The sequence below is a fragment of the Xiphophorus hellerii genome, chromosome 14, assembly GCF_003331165.1.
Source record: "Xiphophorus hellerii strain 12219 chromosome 14, Xiphophorus_hellerii-4.1, whole genome shotgun sequence".
Taxonomy (NCBI): Eukaryota; Metazoa; Chordata; class Actinopteri; order Cyprinodontiformes; family Poeciliidae; genus Xiphophorus; species Xiphophorus hellerii.
In genome coordinates this window covers 10,022,007-10,047,608 of record NC_045685.1, presented here as the reverse complement: position 1 = coordinate 10,047,608, position 25,602 = coordinate 10,022,007, and the positions used below count along the sequence as shown (strand labels likewise).

At 39.6% G+C, this 25,602-nt stretch overlaps 3 protein-coding genes and 1 long non-coding RNA gene across 4 annotated transcripts in view; 2 read left to right on the top strand and 2 right to left on the bottom strand.

Annotated features, from left to right (window-relative positions):
• Positions 1-2,994, bottom strand: part of pacs1 (phosphofurin acidic cluster sorting protein 1) — a 62,097-nt gene extending 59,103 nt beyond the window's left edge. Inside the window, exon 1 of the mRNA XM_032582746.1 lies at positions 2,423-2,994. Coding sequence (XP_032438637.1) covers positions 2,423-2,577 — 155 coding nt within the window. The 5' untranslated portion in view covers positions 2,578-2,994. The remainder of the gene's footprint in view (positions 1-2,422) is intronic.
• Positions 2,995-3,465: 471 nt separating this feature from the next.
• On the top strand, positions 3,466-4,217 carry LOC116733502 (uncharacterized). Its single transcript, XR_004342036.1, has 2 exons — positions 3,466-3,795; positions 3,883-4,217. It is a non-coding gene; the product is annotated as an uncharacterized LOC116733502 (long non-coding RNA).
• A 1,484-nt stretch (positions 4,218-5,701) lies between these two features.
• Positions 5,702-17,494, bottom strand: sf3b2 (splicing factor 3b, subunit 2). Its single transcript, XM_032584352.1, has 21 exons — positions 17,365-17,494; positions 16,928-16,974; positions 16,734-16,781; positions 15,461-15,694; positions 15,249-15,318; positions 14,997-15,097; positions 14,567-14,675; positions 13,262-13,353; positions 12,926-13,180; positions 12,706-12,831; positions 12,544-12,624; positions 12,139-12,366; positions 11,898-12,047; positions 11,484-11,573; positions 9,684-9,791; positions 9,440-9,547; positions 8,302-8,444; positions 7,765-7,866; positions 6,524-6,623; positions 6,209-6,394; positions 5,702-6,111 (listed from the first exon to the last, which is right to left on the bottom strand). Exons 1-21 carry the CDS (start codon positions 17,492-17,494, stop codon positions 6,040-6,042), a joined length of 2,580 nt encoding a protein of 859 aa, XP_032440243.1. The 3' UTR covers positions 5,702-6,039.
• A 716-nt stretch (positions 17,495-18,210) lies between these two features.
• Positions 18,211-25,602, top strand: part of capn1 (calpain 1) — a 32,830-nt gene continuing 25,438 nt past the window's right edge. Inside the window, exons 1-2 of the mRNA XM_032584353.1 lie at positions 18,211-18,346; positions 23,918-24,565. Of these exons, the coding sequence (XP_032440244.1) occupies positions 24,308-24,565 (258 nt within the window). The 5' untranslated portion in view covers positions 18,211-18,346; positions 23,918-24,307. The remainder of the gene's footprint in view (positions 18,347-23,917; positions 24,566-25,602) is intronic.

The window sequence follows — 25,602 nt, the reverse complement described above, 5'->3', positions numbered from 1 at the left end:
ACATCCAATCTTTATCACCCATCAGTAAAGTCAATGCAGCTAAAAGCTAACAGGTTGCACTGAGAGCAACACTGGTTTTTTTGATGTGGAAGTTGGTTCTGGGGGAAGAAAACCAACAATACGAGACCGATGTTTAAAATTAGTAATGCTAACCGCACTACCTGCTACTGTAAGATGCTTAAACGCCTTAAAATGTCAACTCCACTATTATTTTACCTTTGATGTCAAACTGTAAAACTTCCTGTTTACAGAATCTGCTCTCTCTCACACACACAGTGTGATGTCGCCTCCTCTCTTTGTGTAAACAACAAATGACAGGAAGGATGGAAACAAACGTTTCCAGTGCTGTTGATTAAAAATGCAAAGATCAGGCTCTTCCGGTTTTTTGACGAGGGAAGATCCACAGATTACCGTTTTGATCCATCACCGACTGAGTCATAAAAATAAGAGAATAAAAGTGCACAAATGTAGTGGTTATGTCGTACAGTAAATCCAGAAGACTTAAAAAAAACAAAAACTCAAAATAAGCCTACCATTAAGGCTGTTGTAATAAGATATAAAGCAATTAATTGCATGATAAATTAAAATGGGCTTCATAATTTTAATTTGCCTGATTGTTTTTCTCATGCCTCTTCTTCTACCAAGAACTGGGCGACAAAGTTTTCAGACTGGTCTCAATTAGCTCCTTTGCTAAAGGGCCATTTTGTTTTGAGACTTCAGTATCCATTTTATTTTTGTTTCAGTTATGTTGTTAATTTACATGGGATATTTAAGATCCCAGATTTAGTGATAATAGCTCATTAGATATTCTGTCGCAATGAACAAGAAATCAATTGATTGCACAGTAAATTAAAATGGGCTGAATAATTTCTATTTGCATGATTTATCATTTTTCTCCGTTCACTCACTCCTTCCACTAAAACTGACCTTCAGTTCGGTGCGTTGGTCTCAACTAGCCCACTTTTTGAAGGACAACTTTATTTACTTCACAATTCACTTCATTTGTTGTTTTGTTTATTTACTTTGGATATGAACTTAAAGTTTATTGATTTTTGAGAATGTATTCCTGCATTATTACACCATTACCATTATATTACTTGAAAATTATCTCAGAACAACAACATTATCGTTAATCGCGATAACGTCTGGGCCAATTTATCGTCCAGCAGATACGTATCAGAGTTCATTCTGCTCTATGGCATGTTGATGAAATGGAAATACTAGAATTTTTCATTCATTGTGACGAATTTAACAAAAACAAAACGCTGTTTTCATCAGCGCTCATATAGGAAAAACTGGCCAGTTCCTATCTCTGCCCCATTGACTGGGGCATCTGTGCTGTTATCAGCAGTCAAAGTAACACACAAAACGTAGATTGGTGATCAGTGCTTCAATAGTATAGATTTTCACAAATCTATAGATAATTTATTATGAGCTTGTATGTGCATTAAAGTTTGAAGATGACATGAAATCCATAACCGTCTGTCCACCAACAGCACAGCAGCGTTTCCATTACACAGCACCTTAGACCTGGAATTAAATCCCAATTTGTGGTGCAAGGCTATCGATGAGGCATTGTAAATATGGGTCAAACCACAGAGCATCAATCTGATGCATCTTTTTACAGCTCACACAAGAAAGTGCAAAAGCAGAAGATTTCCATTGAGAGCCGGACTCTGGACCGCGTTCCCACAAACAAAGCAACACAATTCAGTCTGTTGTCTGGGAGTGAGCTTAGGTGGGAGAAGGTGTCTCGCCTCCAGTGTGACCTTGCTGCATTGCCCTTATGGACACACACACACACACACAAAAATCAAATAGAGCCACCACTGCCTATAATCAGCATGTGGTAGAAGACAGCAGATAATCTGTAGAAAACATAGCATCTCAAAACGTTTTAGTTCTCCTTTGTTTACCAGAAGCCACCAGTCTGTGTATTTACTGCCTCTGAACAGTTGCACAGCGAAGAAGTCTTCATTTCTTTTGTGTCTGCAGGGATCAAACGTGTGGCAAACTGAAGAGTGGCTCAGAAGAAGAAAAAAAAACCTTTGCAGCTGCCCCCACTGCACAATCATATTGAGATAAAAGATAGGCAGGAAACATGCCTGTTCATGTTATCTTTAGCAATGAGGCTGTAAATGCTACCGGGCATGTGATTATTATTTTTTTTATTAGATTTGGTGGTCGCCAGGTACATTAGAAAGTGCAGGAGTGGTTTCCTTTTAATGTGAGCCGAAAGGTTAACTCTACACAACAGCAACAGCCATAAATCCAAAACGGTGGCTCTCTAAACTAGGCAACCCCTGGTGTGTTTGTGTATTTGCAACCTTCCAGTGTAAACACAGACTGGGTCATTTCCCATTCACAGCCAGCGCAGAAAACGACAAGTCATTGCCCCCCCACCGCCCCCTTTTTCGCATACCTCGGCACGCAGCTGGGCGAGGATCGGTCGACCTCCCAGGTGGCGTAGAGGTTCATATGGACGGGCCGGTTGGAGGTGATGCTGACCGGCTTGGAGGGCTGCATGTGCGGCGAAGGGACGCCCCCAGTCCGCGGGAGCCCTCCTCGCTCCGACATCCTGGAGGCTGAAAAATTGGGGGTCTTTCAGTCGTATATAACGATAGCGGTGGGGTATGAGTCGTCCTTCTTGAGAGTGTCGGTCCTTCTCTCCTTTGTAGGGTCTTAAAATGATCTAACCTCCAACTGCAGCAGACGTGTTAACGCTCGCGAGCGCTAACGGAAAGTTGTTCCGTGTGGCGCTAATCAACGGCAAACAGCGTAAAACATGCCCGACGTTTCTGGCGGAGTTTGTACCCGAAAAGCGGGGTCGAGCGAAAGCCTGTCGTCTCCGTCCTCGCTTAAACTTCGCGTCGGCTCTTGTGTGTGCTCGGCTCCGGGTGTTTATCGGTGCAGGAAGCGGAAATTTGTGACGGTGGAGTCGCAGAGTGAGCGAAAACCAAGAGGAACAACGCCTCTTCAGTCTGGGGAAGGAGCGCGGCTGTCAGAGCACGAGCCCCACTACAGATGAACTGACCAATAGAAAGCCTGCATGGTGTTATTGTCTGACTAAACTACCCGCCTCATATATATATATATATATATATATATATATATATATATATATATATATATATATATATATATATATATATATAATATTCATATAAATATATATATAAATATATTCATATATATATATATATATATATATATATATATATATATATATATATATATATATATATAATATAATATACAGGTTACAGGTTTATATATTATATATATAAACCTGTAACTGTATCAGCTGTTGTCGCTTTTACAGGGATTGGAGCTGTAAAATGAACTTACACATACAGTGTAAATTCTTTAAAAATTATATATATATATATATATATATATATATATATATATATATATATATATATATATATATATAGATCCGCAGACTGCTTATTAGACAAACTACTTTGGTTGTATGCAACAAATAATACAACCGGGGCTATGTTATTAAACGTAAACCACAAGAAGAAAAGAAACACTTTAGCCTTTTCATTTTGATCAGTATGGGGAAACAGTTCTACTGTAGGCCTTAATTGCTCACTCGCTTTAGTGTTGCTGGGAAGATCTCCTTTAGTCATACAGTGAGCTCTAAGTAAGCTGGCCCACACAAAGGTGCAAAACCGGTTAGTTAAAGACGTGCTGTGCTTGCAGGTCGTTTCAAAGCTGTGCTGTAGTTCCCTATTGGCTATCAGATGTGACATCAAGACGTGAAGGGAACTCCATACTTGTGGACAGGTAGGGGAAAATTTAGCTGGACTCTTACTGGTCAATCAACATAAAAGAAAAAAAAACAACTCACACACTGCTTCTTTTTCCCCCCAGAATTACCTGCTCAGCCCCGCGCAGCTTTAAAATCAGGTGCAGCATTTCAGCCCTCAGGTGACAAAGGCGCGGCTCTGACTACAACCTCAGAATCTGATTATGAATCAGAAGGTGACCTAATGACAACGTCGCAGGCTACGTCACATGTGGCCGTCTGCCATCGGCTCAGCAGATTATCACAGCTGTGATCAGAGAGCTTACATCAGCCTCATGTGTGTGTTTCTGGCAGCCCGGGGATGCAGTCATAAGAGGGGTCTAATGAAGGCCTGACAACCATATGCTGCATATTTAAACACCAAAAACAATATAAAGGAAGATGATTGCAAATTGTTAAACATCTACTTTAAATTTATTATTTATTAGTATAATAATGCAAAGATCAATTATGTTTTTCTTTTCTGCAAATGACCCATTATGTGTTGTTCGGTGTTAAATTATTAAATTTGCAATTTAACACTAACATGTCCTCAAAAATGCCTTACAAATAGGTTATACATACTTTATTACACATTAAATGCCAAACTTAATCCAGGTAAATTCAACTGTTTGAGTTTCGCTCAGTAAACAAAACATAAGCCTTTTGATTTTGGTATGTTTGAAGGTGATATGAATGAGCTTAAGCACATTCTTCCCGCTGCTCTTTTTAACATGCTTTTCTTACTACTAGAAGTGGCTGCCACTGATAAGCAGATTAGACTCAAGCAGATTAAAACATGGTCACGGGATAATCCTGGGCCAAATTATACGCAGCGCTCCAAATCTGCACGGTCATCAAGTGAAAGTACACAGAGTAAATATACATCTTTGCTGTGTCTTATCCAACAAAGTAACACTTTTAAAAAATATGAAAAATCATGCAGTTGGAATACAGAGTATTGATAGGGGTGGCTGGATTTCTTTTGGTGTTGGTGCAAATAATGCACCAATACAATTTGAGTTTCAGTCACAAATCTGAAACATGCACCTGTCAAGTGCATCAAGTAACATTTTACAGCTCCAATCCCTGTAAAAGCGACAACAGCTGATACAGTTACAGTTATAATCCATCAGCTACACTGTTTTGGCACTATGGGGAAATGTCGCAGCCCATTTCAGGATGGTGCAAAGCGTTGGTTTCTGAGCAAGGCTGATGCTCTGCGTGTGTGCGTTTGTACCAGTGACCGAGTCAACATGCAGCTGCTCCACTTATGTAGGTCACTGTGCTTCCCAGGCTGGGGCACGTGACCGCCATATTCAGAGTCCTCTGCTGCCACCCGGCGGAGGGAGCAAACACTGCATGCAGCTTGCGGCAACTTCTGTGAAAAGGTCATTTCAGAGTTTTCCTCTCTGACTTTCAGATGCTGTTTTTCACAGCGATTCCACACTAGCCCTAATGAATTTATTAACCTGTAATCAGGTATTATGTTAGAGATAAGCAATTATTATATTTGCTCCCCTTACAGATTTGATCTTATTTTCTCTTAGAAGAAACCATAGAAGCTTTAGGTAAATAGTTATAATCGCAACACTAAGCTACAATGACACTGATCTTAAAAACCCCCCATAAAATAAGCAAAACTTAGGTTCTTCTTAAGGTAGCAAAGTTGCTTTGAATATTAACATTAAGTCCCTCCTCCCCATACAGTGCAAGTTCTTTAAAAACTATTGTAAATAATTATAAAAAAGATAAGTTATCTGTTTTCAAACGGTTATGTAACGTGTGGCTTTAAAATTTTATTTAGTTGGATTGAGGGCATAAATGTCAAAAAATAAGATTAAAAGTAAGGATTGTAAAGGCTAAACATACAAAATATATCCCAAAATAAGGATTACTGAAATGTCGATGTTTGTGACATCACATCATTTATTTACAAAAAAAAAAACTGAAGGAAAAAAAAAAACCCAAAATGGTGGAAAAATAGCCCAATAGACCTAAAAAGTACAAGTTAAACAGGAAATGCACATGACACCAATTACATGACATGTTGCCAGACGACATTGTTGATGCAAAAAAAAAAAAAAAAAAAAAAAAAAAGGGGGAACAAAAAGTCGGTACTGATCTAAACAGTCGATTGGTGCTGTTGTGTACATCCTCCGAAACTGAAACCGGAGCACGTCTCTCTCCGTTTCGCATCCTGCTGCGGCCGGCTCGGTGCGGTGCCTGCTGTTGGAGTTTCTCTAGAACTTGAACTCTTTGTACTTCTTGGCACCGCCTCGCGTGTCCTGCGGCTGGGCCTTCCGCTTTTTTTGCTGTTTCGAAACAAAACGAGGCGAGAGCGGAAGAAGGGGGCTATTAATCAAAGTCCACCGTGATGTAAAAATAAATAAAATAAAACAGTTTATGAACCTTCTGCTTGGCGGCGTGCTCGGCCACCATGTCGCTGAAGTCCTCCTTCTCCACCTGGGCCTGCTGCTCTCTGACATGCTCCTCGTATTTCTGAGTCATGGCCATCGGGTCCAGCTCCAACTCTTCAGGGGCCAGGGCCACCTCCACACCCTGCGACTCCTGCCCTCCACCGGTTTTGCGTCCAGCCTGGAAGCAGCAGAAAGTAAGATTTTTTTTTTTTTTTGTCCCCAAAAAGAAAATGACATAAGGTGAATTTCTCAACCAAATAAGGCGGGAGGACATTTTGATTTTGTTCTGAAATCCATGGCGTCTCACCCCTGTCATGTCGTAGATGTGCGTCGAGGCCATCATGGCCGCTCCTACAGCCCCAGTTCGTCTCTCTGGTAGAACGGTGAAAAGCTGCGGTGTCTCGTTTCTACAAAACAAAACAGGTTTTTTTACTTATTGTTGTGACTTGCAAAAACATTCAACTCTTAAAACTTTCCTCCCCTTCGTCATGATACAGTCAAACTAGGATACATTTTTATTAGAATTTCTCATTTGGCCTCAGATAGGCAACGTTTGACGTTTAAGTAACGTTTTGTATTCTGCCCCCCTTATTTGGGGCGGGGGGGGGGGGGGGGGGGGGGGGGGGGATACAAAAGCAAGCCACACTTTTCAGAATTTCATGTATAAAAAGCAAACATTTTACTTACATTCTAACAAAATGAATCACTTTATGCAGACATTAAAACACAATAAAGTTTGTAGTTACGACGTGTTAGAAAACTAACACTAAACATCACCCAACACGGTGATGGCAGTGTTATGCTGTGGGGACGCTTTGCCATCTATTTGTCTTTCCAGTTCACAAATATGCGCTACTTTTATGTTGGTCCATCAATAAAGAACATTAAAGTTTGTGGTTGTGAAGTGAAACTTTGCAAAATAGTTCAAGGTATAGTTAAGGCATTGTAATAACTAATTAAATTACAACTTTAAAAAATATTTTCCTAAGATATTCTATTTTTATATGGTGAATACAAAAATGCTTTTAGAAGATTTAATGCTACATAGAACAGTGTAATGGAAAAAGATGAATCAGCTGCTGATGTGACTAATGTATAACAAGTCATTTCAGTTCACAAAAAAATATATTGAAAAATAATTATTTGTAATGCGAATTGTCAAAATAGTACATATATGAAGGCAGCACAGAGTGATCTACCAGCTAGGAGTTGTTTTTAATGCAGAAAGTCAGGGATACCATTCAGTATTTATTTTAAGTCACGTTATTCTTATAGTGTTCATTACAACTCAACATTATCGCATATCGCACTTTATGCTAATATCGTGCAGCCCCATTAATCCCCAATAAATCTCAAAGGGCCAGTTTATTCTTTAGTTTGGGACACTTTAAAAACCAAGCAGCGAAACGTTGTTTACCCTGAGCAAGACGACTTTACCTCTGGAAATGCATCCATAAGAACAAATGTGTCTAATTTCTGACAAAATCTCATCAAAAAAATGGAAAAGGTGACACGAAATTAAAACAGCAGCGTAGCAGCGACACTCACCCATCCATGGCTTCCTCGATCTTCTTCTTCCTCAGCTCGATCAGCTCTGGAGTCTCCATGCCGGCTGGTACTGAGGAGATGCCTCCGGGAGTGATTAAGCCACTGGAACGCACAAAACCAGACAAACGGATTAGCTCAGTGTATCCGTCTACAGGCCAGTGGGGGTTTTTTTTATGCTGGGATTAACCAAAGAGATCTCAGAAACTCCTCCAGATAAACAATAAAGCCACAGGTCATTCATTTAGGCGGTAAAATCTGCTTGTTATTTGAAAGGTCAACTCTGTGATAAAGACAGTAAGAGAAACAAAAAAACTGGCTTCGAATTTCACAGCTTGCTGTTAAGAATCATCTAAAATGTCAAAATGATACACAGCAAAACAAAAACATGTTGTTTCAGCGCGTTAACACTTCCATGCTTCAGAATTTCCTCCCAAGAAACAGCGAAGCGCATATTTACATCTGAAATCCCCTCAACACTCCTCGAGAATCAGGCGTTCGCACTTCGCCGATACTTGATTACATTTGCATGCTGAGCACCTGTCTGCTGGTGTGAAGAATCCGGTTTCATCTGGCTTCTCTTCGTCGCTCTCCTCCTCCTCTTCCTCCTCCGACGACTCCTCATCCGAAGGCTCCAGCTCCCCCCACGGCGTGTGGTCCACCTCTTCCTCCTCCGCCTTAGCCTGGACGCAAAAATCACACTTGCCTGTTAGCCTGTGCATGAAATTTTCAACAGAAACTGCAAATATTACATATATGCAGTAAAAACTTCCATTTTATGTATAAAACAAAAAGATAAGCAGTCAGCATGTGTTCATATAATTAAATTTAAACCAGGAATTCTAGATATTGACATCAACATTGAGCCCTCAGGCAGTACTTTATTACTCTTTGTCGTAAAGGACAAACATTTGAATTCTTGAAAAAAAAAAGGAATATCTCAAAATTATTTCAGAACAGATGTCTTAAGTTTGATTACTTGATGCAACGGTTAACAAAAAGACAATATAATAAATGGCTGGATGGATTAAAAAAGTCTATTATGCAACAAATTCATCTAAATATAGCCTTTTATGGATTCTTGTGTCTGTGTAATATCTCATTTAAAGTTCAACTCTTTAAGGAAATCAATCTTCACTTTAATTTTTCCTTTGATTTTCATTAGTCTTGGTTAAACTAACAATGAAAAGTTATCAGGATTTTAACCTATAGAATGACAATTTGATTAGTGACACTAATGTTTAAGTTAAAATACATATTTTCCATATAAGACGTGATGGCTAAATAGTTTTTTTTTCTATTTTAGTTTTTAATAATTCTTGATACTTTAAAAATATGATACTTATTTAGCAGCTGATTTAAAATCAGATGCTACAAAAAATATTTGCATGCAAATAATGCTACTGATTTAAAGTCTGTTATAAACCTTTCATTTGAATTGTGAATACTTTCAAAAGGGTTTGTTTCTTTGACTAAAATGAACATAATGACACCAGGTGGTTAGGATGTAAAACAACAAGATTCTACAAAGGCCACCGTAAACAGATTTTGTCCTTATTTACTTTTTAATGTTAACATTTCTGCTCTATTTTGGAATAGGTTTTCTTTCACTAGGGTATGTATAAAAAAAGAAGAACCAAAGCAGATGAGGGTGTTCTTTTCAGTTCGTAGCTCTGACCTGGAAATCTGTTGCATTGGTCCCAAACACGTCGCCGTACAGAGGTTTGCCCATCTCGTCTACTGGGGGCTTCCCCCACCCACCGGCGTGGTAACCGAACGTGCAGTTCTGACCAACAGAGACAAGACACACAGCACATATCAATAACCACAATCATTTTTGGGGGAAAAAAAAAAAATTGCATTCTTGCAATTTTTATATTTTGACCAAAATGTTGAGCATCCAGCATGTTTTTTTTTTTTACCTCTGGGATTGGGGAGTTGAGTCCGGGGATCTTGAGGTTGGGGTAGGAGGGAGGGGGTCCGTACCTCTGCATGGCGATCAACCAGGGAGGCGGCACCTTGTGAGCGTTCTGGCAATAAACGGGCGAAGGCAACAAATTATCACAGAGTAAAACGTGTTTGCTCAGTCAACAGTAAAACAGGCTCTCTGTTTGCGGGACCCGCTGAAGGGGATAAAAATATGAAGCGATAATCATTTTCACTGGCTATAAAATTAGCTACACGAGTAAATATTTACTGGGCTTTATTAACAGTTATCTTGCGATGTTCCTTGTTAGCGTGTTGGTGTGAACACGCCGTGCCGCGTCTGGGGAAACAACATGCATTCTTACTGCCTGCACATTAATTGGAGCAGCAAACAGACAGAATGACACATAAACACAACAGTGTGTCACATCTAATAAGTGTTACGCCTCTCATCTACCACCACTTAACTACGAAAATCCCTTGTAAATTTTGTTACTTTACTACAACAAGCTCCAATGCGTCCAAGTTGGGATTTTCCCTTCGAATCCATAGAATAATAAGAAAGTTTGCCCCCATAACCTGAACACATCTACTGAGTGAAATGTTCATCAAGTCAGAGTTGATAGAAAGATGGATGGAGCGACAGTTGCACCCAAACTTATGCACACAGAGGTAGATTTAAAGTAAACGTTTATTTTACCAACAGGTTTCTGCTGACAGGAAGTAATAATAACATTTAGATTTTTGCTTAAGCAGCAACCCAAATTGAACATAAAAGAGAATCTGCAGAGGAAGCTAACTTCAAACGATTAATCGACTATTGAAATAATTGTCAACTAATTTAGTAATCAATTTATTGTTAACCAATTACTCGGCAACAGCAGTAATTGAACCAAAACTATACCAAAAATTAAAAAAAATATATACATGTTTTGTATTTAAGATGAAGACCCTTCTTTGTCTGTAAATCTGTTCTGCCCAGAACTCAAGTGGCATTCTTAGCTTTACCCCGATTGAAATTCTGTAAAAGAAATCTCCCATTAAGCACCTTTTGAAATCCAATTGTTAATACAAAAAAGAAACGCATTAGTAGGCAGCATTTTTTTTTGCGGCAGATTCATCCTTTGCTACAAATGATCAACTGTTCACTAAAGGAATCCTTTATTGCCTTTTAAATAATACTATTTTATTCTCGTATTCCAAAAAGTAAAGTATTTAAATAATTGGCATCTTTTAATGAGTTTCTAATGGCGTAAAAAGTCTTAAATGGTGAAATGAAAAATACGCAGAATCGACCACTAAAGTAAGCGTTAGTTGCAGCCCTAAAACATTAGGGTGATGGCAGGGAGCTTTTCTATCCTAGATAAATCTTCAAAATACTGGCGAAAACATCCAAAAAGGGTCTCAGCAATAAGACGTTGCTGACCGCTGTAATGTCGGCAGTTTGATTGCTACAATAATTAGTGAGAAGGGAATGAATAATTTTATATTTTTTAATTAAAACAAAAACAGTTTTTATTTTTAAAAATTATGTTTTAAAAACTTCTGAGCGATGCATGTCTCATTTCCTATCAAAGACTATGTTTTGATAAAAAAAAATAAATATTAGAACGAAATCTGCCAAGAATGTCTAATTTTGGATTTAACTATAAAGAAAACCAAATTATTTAGCAAAGTGTGTAATTTTATCCAAATCTACCTCTCATGCTTGCAGGGTGATTTGTGTGCAAAATTTCCACTTTCACTTTAAACTTGTGCTGATCTCTAAGTTTTTGCTGTAATGTTTCTGAGCTTACAGGTCCAACTGGCATGCCCAGAGCAATCCGCAGCTCATCTGACAAATCTCCTGGCTTTTTCTCTTTCAGGCGGGTTTCAAACTCTTTACCCTAAAAAAAAACAAACAAGAAAAACACAATTAGTAGTAATTGCCGGCCCAACATAATGACAAATATAAAAAAGAAAACGCTAACTTTCAACCTGATAACCATTCAAATTTCCAAATACCACTGCTTAGTTTATTTATTTATTTTTTAAATAAAAATTTCACATCTCCAACATGCCAGTGTTTTTTTCATATGGTGTCCTCTACTGTATAGTTATTAGAAATAAAATACAATCAGACAAAAATCTCTTAAAAAAACACCCATCCTGGAATCAGTGCATTTCTAACGTCCTCAGTTCATCCCTGAAGGAAGAAAACTGTGTTGTACCTCGTAGTAAAGGTCTCCATGGATGGTGAGTTTAGGTTTGATTTGCCATTTGAAGAAAGCATCGTGGAGCTTCTGGTAGTCGATGTCAATCTTCCCCATCTTGGGTCGTACCTTCTCCCTCATTTTGGTTTTCATGGATTTGGCATCCTCCTAAATAGACGTTCACGAAACTTTAACGCCGTTAACAACTCGACGCACTCTCAGCTAAATCCTTTCTCCAAGAGCGCCGAGGGCCACCCACCTTCTCTTGCAGGGCCTCCCTCATCTCCTGGATTCCTGTCCTCCGGATGAACTCCGGCAGCTCAAACGGAGGCTTCTCGATACCTCTCTTTCCCTGCAGGTACTTTCTTTTGAAGCACCAATGGCGCGGCACTGGCACCGTGTTCCTGGTGGCCTTTAAGTGGACCAGCAGCTTGGGCTCCTGCGCCGTCACATCATGCATCTCCACCACGTCTGGACGGGCCACCAACTGTGGAAAGCATCAGGAAAACCAACAGAGATAAACGTAGGATCGTTTTATTCCTACAAGTAAATAGATCCAAAGCATTCCCACAAAACAGGGATGAAAGTGTTCAAGCAGACGTCTAGTCACAGATTCAAGTCACAGTCGTTATGAGTTCATTTAAAAACACAGGTTGGGATTCACCTGTTTGAGTTCAGCCACCGTCAGCCTGTTCATCCTCCTCAGCTTCTTCTTGGACAGTTTTGGTACATCTGGTTTGGCATCCTGCAGGTAAAACACGGTCCAGATGTTCAAAACAAGCAAACATAAATAAATCACTTTTCCGCCATTGGACAGTGTCCGTACATCATCGCTGTCGTCGCTGTCCTTCCTCTCCAATTCGAAGCCTTTTTTCCGCAACATTCCGACCGCCTCCTGCTTTTCAGCCTTCTCTGGCTCCTTTTCTTTCTCCTTCTTCACGTCGTCAGTCAGCTACATATAAGGAAAGAGAGGATAACTGCTATATAAATTAAACACTAAAAAGTAATTCAACTTCTAGTCTAAATTATGAAGCTGTTGCAGTCACCTTAAACGCTTCGAAGATCCTCTTGAAGAAGATGAAGTTTGGGTCGTAGATCTCCGGCTCTTCGGTGACGTACTCGATCTCCACCTCTGGGTCTTTTCCTTTGTCTTTATCTTTGTCCTTCTCTTTCTCCTTCTCGCTGCCTTCCTTCTTCTTCTGCTGCTGCTGCTGTTGTTGTTGTTGTTCAGCTTGCTCCTTCTTTTCCAGCGCTCGCTTCTTCTTGCTCTTCTTTTTGCGGTTCCTGCGTTTGCGGTTTTTCTAGTGAAAACATTTAGTTTGTAAATTTTTTTTTTTTATTGCTATTCAGAAGAGCAGATTGTGAAGGTTAAAAAAACTCACATCTTTTTTAGACATCTGGCCGTCTTCCGTTTCAGACATCGCTTGAGCGGAGGAATTGTTAGCATCCATCTCTCCATCATCGTCATCCTCCTCTGGAGCAACAGAGGGTAGATGATGACATTTAGATATTTTAAAACGGTTATGTGTTCAAATGTTTTAAACCAGATTAAGTGTTGCCGTATCTCCCAAATACAGCCTGGCTGTGGTATAGTCTTTTCTTTAATTATGTTTATTTACGTATCTCCACCATGTATCTAGAGAACATAATCACTGAGAAAATAAGATTATATACATATATATACATATATATTTGTTTTTCTTTTAAATCAGGACTTGATCATCTACCAGCAAGATTACAACTTTCAACGCCTTCATTAAAAAAAAAATCTCCAGATTTCATTTTTAATGTGATTTTAAAGACACGCAGAAAAATAATCCAGATTCAGCCACTATACTGTTTCATACGACAGAGTACCGTATTAGACATAAGATAAAGTTGCAATAATAGGAGAATAAAACAATTTGAGAATAAAGTTGAAATATGGAAATAGTCGTGTTACGAAAATAGTCATAATATTATGACTTTATTCTTGCATTATAACCGTATAAAGGTGTTCTTGAAACATTACAACTTTATTCTGTTTTTTATTTTCTTAATACAGCCCTAATACTCTGTCGTACTTTGAATGCGTCACTTATTAGTTTTAGATAAATGATCCCATTTGTTTTGAAATGTTTTGTTAAATCAAAATAAAGGAGCAAACATCCATCCGCTCAAGCATCATCATCATCCTAACCAACCAGCTTCCCTCAAACACAGAAACAGCAACACACAAGCTCCTTTAGATCAAACAACCTGCTCTCACCACGCAACCAACATCCAGCCCAACTAAGGTTGCAGTCATTTAATAGTTTAGTTTATTATCTATCAAATAATTCCTGGATTCATCAATTAAGCGGATAAACCGGTGCTTTTTTCGTCTGTTGAAGATTTCTTCCATGATGGTAGAACAAAAAGATTTTTAAATCTGCCAAGGGTATGAATAATTTTTGAGCTCAACTATAAATGTGGTCTGATCGGCTCAGAAGAGAACTTGGTACTAGGCTTGAACAGTCACGGAAAAATCCAGAATCCGATGTATCGTACTTGCTTTAATGACCCAGATGTAAAAGAGATACATCCCAGATTTAAAAGATTTGAGCTGTAGCGACCGAGCCAATTATTCAGAAGGAATATCCAGCAACAAGGATAAGAGAATCTCTTTAATCAGCGTTTCTCTTTCAGCAGCAGATAGCTGTGCTGACCTGGTGCGTCAGTGAGCTGCTCCTGCCTGATCTCCTTCAGCTGGAGGATCTTCTCCAGGACCTGGGGGATTTTAGGCCCGCCGACACTTACTTCCTCATTCTGCCAGAGCTGGAAGGGTTTAGATTCAGAGACTTTAATCAAGATAAAGATAAATCACAGACTCCACTTTCAACCAGCAGGCTGACGAGTTCTCCCAAATGAACAGAGAAGTTTTTAGTTCTGATAAACAACTTTTAGAGTAAAAAAAAAGGTAATAATTTGAAGAAGAAGATATCTAAAAATTAGCATCCAATATAAAGATAAAATCCAAAGGAATGCCTTTTTTAGCAAACAGAGGATTCATTTAGAACCAAACCAGCTATAAAAGTTTTTGAATTTGTTGTAAAAAAAAAAAAAAAGACCTCATACAGGAGGAAATGATGCGTTTACCTCCTTGTTATCTTCTCCTGGAGGAGGCGGCACCCTCTGCTTCTGAGGGGGCAGCATGGTGACACCAGGAGGAAGCGGACCTCGAGGATCCAAGATTGAAACTTCACACAGAGATCACAAGGAAACATTCAAACATGATCATTACATTCTGGACTTTGAGACGGCGTCTTACAAAACTACCGATATCTCTTTTTATACATTGTAACCTAAAAGCGACAAAACAAACAAAAAAAAACAACAAGCAAAACACACCCGTGGGCAGGGATCTGGTCTGCATCTTGACCATCTCCTGCTGCCGCTCCTGCTCCAACATCACCGCAGCCTGACCAAGGACGAGATTAAAAGATAGAGAGGAAAAGCAGCAAATGAAGAGGTGCATGTGATCGTGACAGATTTGAAACGGTTACATTATGTCTGGCGTTCTAAAAGGTTCCAGTGGGCTACAAACGGTCAGTCAAGTTCACCTGCTGCTTGGCCCGTTCCTCCTGCTGTAGAACCATGGCGGCTCTCTGCTGAGCCATCTTCAGCTGGTCGTCCTGGGACAGGCCCGGAGGCGGCAGGGGAGCGTGCTCCAGGCCCATGGGGATGCCGGGCGGAGGGGGGGCTCCCGGGGGCATCATGGGCAGAGGCTGGAGCATGCTCATGCCTGGAGGCATTGGCGGCATGGGCATGGGGGGCATGGGTGGAATCACAGACATCTGAAGGGAGGAAAGATATGGAAAATGAGAAAAATACATTTATTATATAGAAGTTGCTTGATTATTTTTTTAAAATTTGACTTGTTTTTTTTTTTAAGTAGATAAACAGCCCTGTAGCTGAAAATGCTAAACAGGCCTGAAACGATTAATCGAATGAATTGTGATGAATCAAACATTAAAATAACTGTCAACTAATTTAGTAACCGATTAATCGTTAACTGGAGAATATACAGACTCTGAAAATGGCTATTTGCTGAAAGAACATCACACACAGAGCAGTAATTAAGCCAAAACTGTACAAAAATAGAAACCTTTTGCATTTCAGACAAAAAAAAAACAACATTCCTTGTCTGTAGATCTTTTCTCTACCCAGAATCCGTCAAGCAGCATTTTTTGCTTCACCTCTTAAATACTTTAAAGAAATCACCCATTAAGCCATCTTTTGCTATCCAACTATATTAATCAAAAAAATAATAAACAGATTAAAAGACAGTATGTGTTTCAGTTGCAAATACATCCTTTGCTACAAATGGTAGACTAAAGGAATGGTTATGTTACTGCATTTTAGGCAGTAAATATTTTTATTTATTCAAAGATCTAATTGAATTATTTCCTAATGAGAATCTTTTAATTAGTTTCTAATAATGTGTAAAAAGACTTAAGTGGTTAACTGAGTGGTGCCAGTTTTTAAATTTTTTTTTATCCGATTAATTGATTAGTCGCCAGAATAATCATTACTAAAAATGTATTTAGTGGAAGCCCTAGTGCTACAAATGACCAGATGACATAATAGCATATGCTGTTGTTACTTATAATTTATGCATTAATATTTATTCTAAAAAGTAGTCAAAGTAAAAACACTGCAAGTCAATATCAGACCAAACTGTGTTTTAGAGTGAACAGGTAGTCTATTAACAGGATGTACACAAAGACTAAATCAGTGTTTGTCCAATCCTGGACATTTTGAACATGCAACACGTTTCCAACCCATCATAGCCAAATAAATGAACCACCACATTCCCTCATGTAAAGAACTCACCTGAGAAGCCATTTTGTCATCATTTGGTTTTGTAAGGATGATTCCAGTCTGCAGATTCAAACAAGCACAAGGAATAACTTATGTCAGACACCAAATGACTAAATGAAGAGGAGAATTTAAATGTGTGTTGCAACAAACCCCACAAAACAACCGGAGGCCATCATTTCTTGTTTAAAGGTTGACGGTTTGCTCACCTGGATCATGTAACTTTTCAGCCTGTCAATGAGCTCCTCCCGAGGACCTGGACGAGAGAAAATTTATATCATCCACCAGATAACGTCTGTGTAACGAAGACGTAAATAATCATTACAAAAACCGCGCGACTAATCCATTCAACAACTACTCCTGAAAGTTAGCAAATGCGCACAAATTAAAGTGGATGCTTCACCAAAAACTATCATATTGGCTCAGCTTGTGCTTTAATCATCCCAAATTGGTTCGGAAAAATGATATATATTCTAACTACTACGAATAATGCGTTCAAGTTGATGTAAACACTCTGCAGGCCTGGAGGCAGCCCACCTCAACGGAAGTAGTGCGTTTCAGTAGTGCTTGCTGCGGCTAGCAACTGGCTAGCCAGAAATGAGCTAAACACGCTGCTGATAAAGCTCCATCTCCGCGTCTTTCTTACCCATGTTTGGTGCTCCGAGCTCGGCCAGCTTGGCCTGGAGGTCCGGGTTGCTCCATGTGTTCAAAGCCGCGATGGCGTTCCCCAATTCAGACGGGAGAGCCTCCGCTACCGGTGTTCCGTCGGATGCCATGTTGAGCTTCTCTCAGTGGAACAACGGCGGCAGCTGAGATAACGCGAGAACTCGAGAGAAGCCCGCTGGGACATGGAGTTTGAAAGCGACAGGTGACGTATGATGTTAAGCCGCTAGATGTCAGTGTGGTGCATCATTTTAGCTTCAGATTTTTAAGCAAACGCTATCAGGTTTCCATTCTAAAGCTCAAAGAAGTTGTGCTGTTATGCACTCTGAGAAGTTGGGCATTATAGATTTCTCCCTGCGCTTAATAGAGGTAATAAGATGCTTTTCAGATACATATGATTTGTTTTATACCTGGAATATTTGTTGCTGAAAATCTCATATCCAGATACATTTTCATTATTACTATTATTATTATCCATTTGCTTTTACTTAGGCTTATTGTAGGCTACCTATTTGGGTGGTAGATACCAGAAAACAACAGAAAAGCAGCTAATAATAAAATTGCAAAAAAAAAAAAGTAGAAAAAAAATAGACGCACATTTGGTTGTTTACAAATATCAAAATGGATTTATTTTTTGCAGTGTTTTATCTCTTCACACAGTCGACTGGCCTTACTTTCGATAAAACAAGCAGAAGGAAGAAGTGGACCAGCACAAAGAGGCTGTTTATCTATCTGGCTTTATGAAAGTGAATTCCTCTGAGCTGTTTTATGAGCGTGCAGTGCGCAGGCGCAGTGCAGAGGGGGCCGCTCCGGGGCATGGGAGAGGCTGCAGGGCGTTGCTAAAAACGCAGGGCTACAGATATTTAAGAAAGCGGCGTAAGCCACGCAAAACATGGACAGGAACAGAAAGCGTCAAGTGGCCAACTGAAAGCTAACAACTGTACTTTAAGGAAACGGGCTGAAAGGTAAGCTTAGCACGAATTTTCTGAATCTGGGCGCTGCAGTTGCATTTTATTGAGGTGCGACGATTAACGGGCTGCTTTTTGCCCGAACTTTCTTTACAGGAAGATGTTGAAGTTTATGGAACGAATTTGAAAACTTCAAAACTATCTTGTGCTGCAAGAGCAACATTTGCTTCCAATTGTTTTTTTTATTAAAAACTTTACGAGCAAAATAAATAAATAAAAAAATAGTCCGAACATATTTCCGGGGTTGTTTCCTTCTATGTCATGACTTGTTTTCTTGCGCACCTCAAATGAGCCACGGATGTTTATTTTGATGACACTGAAACAAACAGGATTATCTTAAGAGTTTGATTAGAACTTTTGGACATGTCCTCTTCCGGGACCCTTACTTATCTATGCGAGCCATATGTTTGCTTAAAAAAAAAAAAAAAAAGTTAAACAAATAACAAAACCGGCTTTAAAGCAGCTGCAAGCGAGCAGAAGGAAGTTTTTTTTTTTTTTTTTTTTTGTACTTTGCAAGACCAGTTCGCACACTCTTATCTTCTGATTAGATAAAGATAACAATCTCTCTGGATACTCTGAGTGTCTGGTTTCTCTGCAGGTCTATTTTCTCCAAAGCATTTCATAGATGTATCAGTTCACTGTAAGCAGTGTTTGGAATATGAGCTCTGCATGCAGAAATACCCCGCGGGCGGTCAGAGAGCTCATTCATTGCTCAGACCCCTCGTCACATTCATACAGTGTTTATGTGCATGCTGCCCCTGGCTTTGCGGTGGGAAGGAGGAGGATGCCTGTTGGACTCTTGACATGCATCAGCAGAAAAGTAGCGTCATGCTGTATTTTGATGACTGCGGTTGGCCTTGGAGGACTTTAAGCTGCTCCTCACACAATAGTTCCTCCACAAAACTATCTGTATCACGGTATGTAGAAAATACAGCCTCCTCTAATTACTCTTAACTGGCTTCAGACTGCAGATGGCACCCGGGGAAGGCAGAGTAGTTTATCGTACTGTCACAACACGGTGACATTTTTTAAAATAAAAGTGACATATTACAATGTTAATCTCCAAAATGTTACTATTTTATAAGGATGCACTGATTCACTTTTTTACATTTCCGATACCGATGCAGATATCTGAGGTTTAGTATCGACCGATACCGATCCGATACAAAAAAAAACACATCACTGAATTGACTTGGAATGTTTCTGCTTTTAAACGTGGGAATAAATGTACTGAATTGCAAATTTATTTGCTAACTCTGCGCCAGTGCAGCACACTTTAATACACCGATGAGCTTCACGAGCTTGGTCAAACATGTAAAAAAAAAACAACACAACTTTTAATTTGTTTGGTCATTGAATAAATAATAAAGAATGAGAGCAATTGGTTGACTACTTTGGTCCAACATGTAAAGATAAACTGTAACAAACCCTTTTCAAATGGTTCAAACAGTGCAATTGGGAGTGCCAAATATAATGCAAATTAAATACTAAAGCATGTCGTTGTTCAGAGAACGAAGCATAGAATTAGACTGGATAGATTTGCCTTTATGGGTCCCGATACTGACATTTTTTTTCAATATTGGGGAAAAAAAGGAGCAGGAGTTTCCTAAAGAGACGGAGGCCAATTTCAAGGCGTTAAATTGAGAATTTAAATTTCTATTAAGTTATGTTTTATATATATCATTTTTATAACAATTGTTCCTAGATTGCTATAACATGGTGCAATGTGCCTGGACTATACGTAATGCTGCCCCTTTAAGGTGAGGATAAATCTTTCTTTAGGGAAGAAAAGGTCACTCAAAATTTGGCTGAATCTCTTCAATATTCCCTATGTTTTACTAAGATTGCTACTGAAATGTTGAAAATCATGGTTGGACCTTTGTGCTGTTTGGAGTGCAGCACGTCCTTGTTTTGACTAACTAGGCCCACTAACTGAAAGTCCTTTGTTTCTCTCCCAGTACAACCACAAACAATTTGGTTTCCTTCAGGGGGATTCTCGTTTCCACCCAGCTTTGTTTGACTCTAGTTGCATTCATGCGTTAATATGTCACTATCATGTTGTCACTTCCCATAAATCACACCATGCGCAGTGAGGTGTGACACTGTAGCTTTTATGGGAGAGGAAATAAAATATTCATGATATCCATATTTAACTTATGCTGGGCAGAGGTCATGTTGATAACATGCAGCGGATATAAAATCCTCTGCATGTCCTAGCCTGGTCCTTTATATTATAATATTCCGATTTGTTCCTGATTTTTTATTTATTTATTTATTTTTTCATTATTGTCACTGTCAGGCTTTAAAACGATCACACAGACGACTTCTTCTCTGTTCAGACAGCAGCACTGACATATCTTCTGCATATTAAACACCCTGAATCTACTAGCTGCTGCTGCTGAAGAACAGCCTCAATTTTCAGCTCTGTTGTGTTTTCACATCTCTGCGCTGCTGGGGTGACATTTATGATTATGATTTGCATGATTAATTTAGTTTCTCAAGACGGGTTACAATAAAATATTTAGAATGTTCGAGTGTATAGGGAACTCTTTATGTCGTCTTGTTTTTCTACGTTTTAGACCGGGAGTATTTAAAATGGAGGTTTGTTTTTGTGAATCGTCCTGATTTGCTTGGTAGATTGACGACCGTAAGATAAAGAGCAAACTTTTCCATCTTGCCTTTAAGTTGTATTTGCAGAGAATATGTTGTCCTAAGAAAGATCCTTCCTCCTGGGCTCACGGTCTGCTGCGTCCGCTGTAAAGAGTGCTTATTCTGCTAAGTGTTGGTGTGTTATCACCCGAGCGCTGTAAGTGCCGTCCTATAGCCTTATGCGCTCTTAAATTATTTATGGATGACACACATAAAATGAACAGCATACCTGCCAGTGCCGTTTACTGTAGGGACAGGAATGAAACGACCGGATGGCTTGTAGTAGCACCAGTCGGGATGAAAAAATTCCCAGAGCCGATGTTTACTAAAAGTAAAAACCGATGCCAGATTTTTCTTTTCCTTGTTGTTGCGTTTAGAAATGCCATTGCTTACTTTCAAATAACACCAATAGGTCGTATTCTGGTGTTTACTAAAATAAACACCAGATATTTCTGCAGTATTCTGGTGTTTACTAAATTCTTCAGATATTTTAAATCCAGCATGAAGTGTCTGCAATACACTGGGAGTCGAGAGCTTGTAGGTTTACCTTTAAGAAGAACAAACTTCACGTCTCTTGAAGTCATCATGGAAGAATTTTGGGGCTGTTTTTTATGACGGCGTTTTTTTCACTCTAGTAAAGTTTGCAGACACTCTTTTGATGCTCCGCTCCCCATTACTGCCTTTCAGTCAAGGCAGATGTTTTCCCCTTAATTATAAAACTTCTGCACAGTGGCGCAGTTGGTAGCACTGTTGCCTTGCAGCAAGAAGGTCCTGGGTTCGATTCCCGGCCAGGGTCTTTCTGCATGGAGTTTGCATGTTCTCCCTGTGCATGCGTGGGTTCTCTCCGGGTACTCCGGCTTCCTCCCACAGTCCAAAAACATGACTGTTAGGTTAATTGGTCTATCTAAATTCTCCCTAGGGGTGTGTGTGTGTGTGAATGGTTGTTTGTCCTGTATGTCTTTGTGTTGCCCTGCGACAGACTGGCGACCTGTCCAGGGTGTACCCCGCCTCCCGCCTGGAACGTAGCTGGAGATGGGCACCAGCAACCCTCCCGACCCCATTAGGGACAAAGGGTGAACAGAAAATGGATGGATGGATGGATGGATATAAAACTTCCTTGTATTTATCAGTCACACTGCTGCATAGTTGCTGTTATGTTTGTGAGCACTAATTCTGCAGGATGACTCAACTATGTTAGCCCACTTGATATTTACCACTTGAATGCTTCAGTCATTTGGCTACAAAACAAGCCAAAATTATCAGGCTTGACAGACGTCAAGCATGAGGTGTTTTGTCCTTTGACAAACACAGTGCTGTGTATTATGACCAAACGCATCTACTTTGACCTCATTTCACCAAAGGGCAGAGTCTTATTGCTAAGTCAGACGCAACTTTGAAAAAAATCCTCATGAATACTTTCCATAAAGTATATTCATTCTCATGGTTACCCTTCCAAACAAGCTACACTTGAGCTTTAACACGCTACAGAAGATATGTAAAGTCGGAGGTATAATTCTTGCTTTTCTTGCGTGATTTCTTTAACCATCGTATAGTTTGTTGTCACAAATTTGTTAGCAACGTCTCACTGAAGAATAATTAACTTTAAATGGTTTAGAAACAGATTTATAAAACTTCCAAGATTGATAGCTAGGTGCTGTTGACCTCCTGCTTATTGCTGTTTTCTTGTTTTCTGACACTGAATATCTTCTAGACCAGTAAACAATACGGATGGTCATTTAGCATATAGTGAAAACTGCATTATTTTTGACTTACTGTCACAACAATTTCCTGTAATGTTTAAAATTATATAAATATATATATATATATTTTACTGTTTGTTCCATGAGAGCGTCAGTAAATTTGATAATATAATAAATAAATAAATGTAAATCCCTGCATCTTAGTAATGCAAAACACACTTCTTCTTTCTGTGACTAGTGTGCTGAAGAAGCCAAATAAAATGGGCATGCTTTTTATGGGCAACATTTGAGTTTGTGGGGCTATGATAGCAATTACCTAAAAAGATTTAAAAGAAGTTATAGTTTTTATCATTATTACTAAAGTATTATAAAATCTGGTGATAAAGTTTTAGTCTATTTCACCCACCCCCAGTAAACAATCCTGTCCCGATTTATAAAACTCTAGAATTGCTGTCTTCCCATGAGTATAGGTGTAGCACTGATGCTAGCTGTTGTTTATTTCTACCAACAGTTGTAGAGGAGGAGCGTTCTCCTTTCTGTTTGGACTCACGGGAACCTGTCACTGAAGCGGGTCACTGAAATGGGTGTGGCTCACAGCGGAAACTGTTACAAAGTTGAAGAAGCTTTGCATTAGCCAATGGTATCTGCTTTAAGCTAAGCTGCTGCTGTGCCTGCAAGGTAAATGTTGAAACAGGAAGTGGTGCTGGAGAGTTACAAAAACAAACAAGCGTGGAGTTAAAAATAAATGGCCGCTTCTTTTGTCGCTGTGTTTTCGGCAGCTCCAGTTCTGTCAAAATGTTCTGGAGCGCTTTTGACACTTCATGGTTCTGCTTGTTTAAAGATTCTGAGAGAGCTTTTGCTTGTTCTGGTGCCATGCACAGTTCTCACAACAAGCACATCTCTAAGCCTCTTGCACACTTCAGACACTCCCCACAGAGCGGCTGATCTAATTCTCGATGCAAGTTGTTTCTGATGTTTTGTCCACGTTCAGCGCTGCTCCACAGGAGTAGCACAGATTTGTTTTTTGTGTCTTATCTCTTCTGGAAGGCAAGCAGTGGTTAGCTGGAAAGCAAACTGATCTGACTTGAAAAAGAAAAATCCCCTGCATGTTTCAGAGAAGCTGTTTTAGCTGCTGCCTTAGGAGATGTACATGTACTTGTTTCTCTGCATTCTTTCTGAGATTCTTGTGTGTTTTATTTATTTATTTTTCTTATTCCAGGTTTTAGCAGCTGGTGCTAAAGGGCCAACCTGACACCCGGTCAACACACATCCTGTTGCTGCTCCCGTTCACTGGGGTCTGATGTGAGGACGCCTCTCCCATCAAAAGCTTTGTCAGTCAGAGATCCTCCGTTTGTGGTTGCACAATCCTCCACTCATCAATACTTAATAGCTTCCTAATGGCAACTTGTGCTTCCTTTTAATTTATGATTTGGGCTCAAAGCGATCACAGCGCCTCATCACATTTACACAAGTGCTGCCTGAGTGCTTTTTATAAAAGGCTGTTGGTGCAATAGATTACAGCTGCCTCCTGAATAATTGGTTGCTTATTATCGCCCTATTTTCATTTTTAAACAACCGTCATAAAAAAGAGTTATAGTCAGCCGTCAAGATGGTGGAGGCCCCCATTTTTGCCACAGGCATGGCCGCCAAGCTCAGGAATCAGTGGGATCGCGACGGCGGCCTCGGACAGAACAACAACGCGGTGAAGTTTCTGGGTCAGGACTACGAGTTTCTCAAAGCGCAGTGCCTCCAGAGCGGGACGCTGTTTGAGGACAATCTGTTCCCCTGCGCCACATCGTCTCTGGGATACAACGAGCTCGGCCCCAGATCCTCCAAGACCAGCGGCGTCCGCTGGATGAGGCCCTCGGTAAGAAAGGGGGGAACCTCTGGGTGGATCTGTACTGTGTTGTTGTAGATGCATTAAGGGATGGGATGGTTAGTGTTATTCGTGCTGAATTTGAAGAATGTTGGAAATGGAGACACAAGTTTGAGTGATATATTACTTTTCTGAGGTGGTCAAAAGTCAACTCTGAGCTCAACAGTGTCCAAAAGAAGTTTCACTCCTTCAGCTTTTTGTCATGGTACAACCACAAACCTTAAAAATATATTAAATTCAATGAAAATGAATCAAATGTATATCTGACAAATCCACTGGTATTTAGCCCCTTGAGTCAATACTTTGAAGAACCACCCGTCACTGCTGTTAGAGCTGCAAGTCATTTTTGAAGTACGTCTGATTTCTGCCAGTTCTTCCAATTTCAGACATAAATGTAAGGCCTTTATGAATATAAATGTTCAAATATTGCTTCAAATACTCATTTGGATTTAGATCTGGCCCGTTCTCTAACGCATGATACTGCTTTAATAAACGATTACGTTCTGGTTGAATGTTGACGGTTGACTTGCCTCAGTCTGTAGACATTTGCAGCCTTTAACCAGTTTTCTTCCAAAGAGTCTATAAATTTATTTCCGTCCCCATTACTTAATGCTGTTCTGTAGACTTATGAGATCTTCAGCTGGATTAATACTGAGATTAAGTTGCAAAAAGGGGGATTCTACACACTAACTTGGTAACTTCTGAAGTCAATAGTTGCATGGCAGACGTTTTAGGTTGCCATTGTGTCCAGTTATCACATAATAGCCCAATTAAAGACATTGAGAAATGTATGTGAATAAATAGGAAGGCTTTTTACATAAGGTCATCACCTTAAATGCTTATGATGTCGACTGCCTGATCACATCTTCTTCAGTAACAAATGGCTGTTTGCATTTTTCTGGCACCTCTTAGTTTCAGTGGATGTGCCGTGGTTTAAGACATAAACTCTTTGCTTAAACTAAAAACTTTTTTATCCAGCAATTATTGAGCAATGTAAGGAAATAACTGCTTTAATCCGTGCTCGCTGT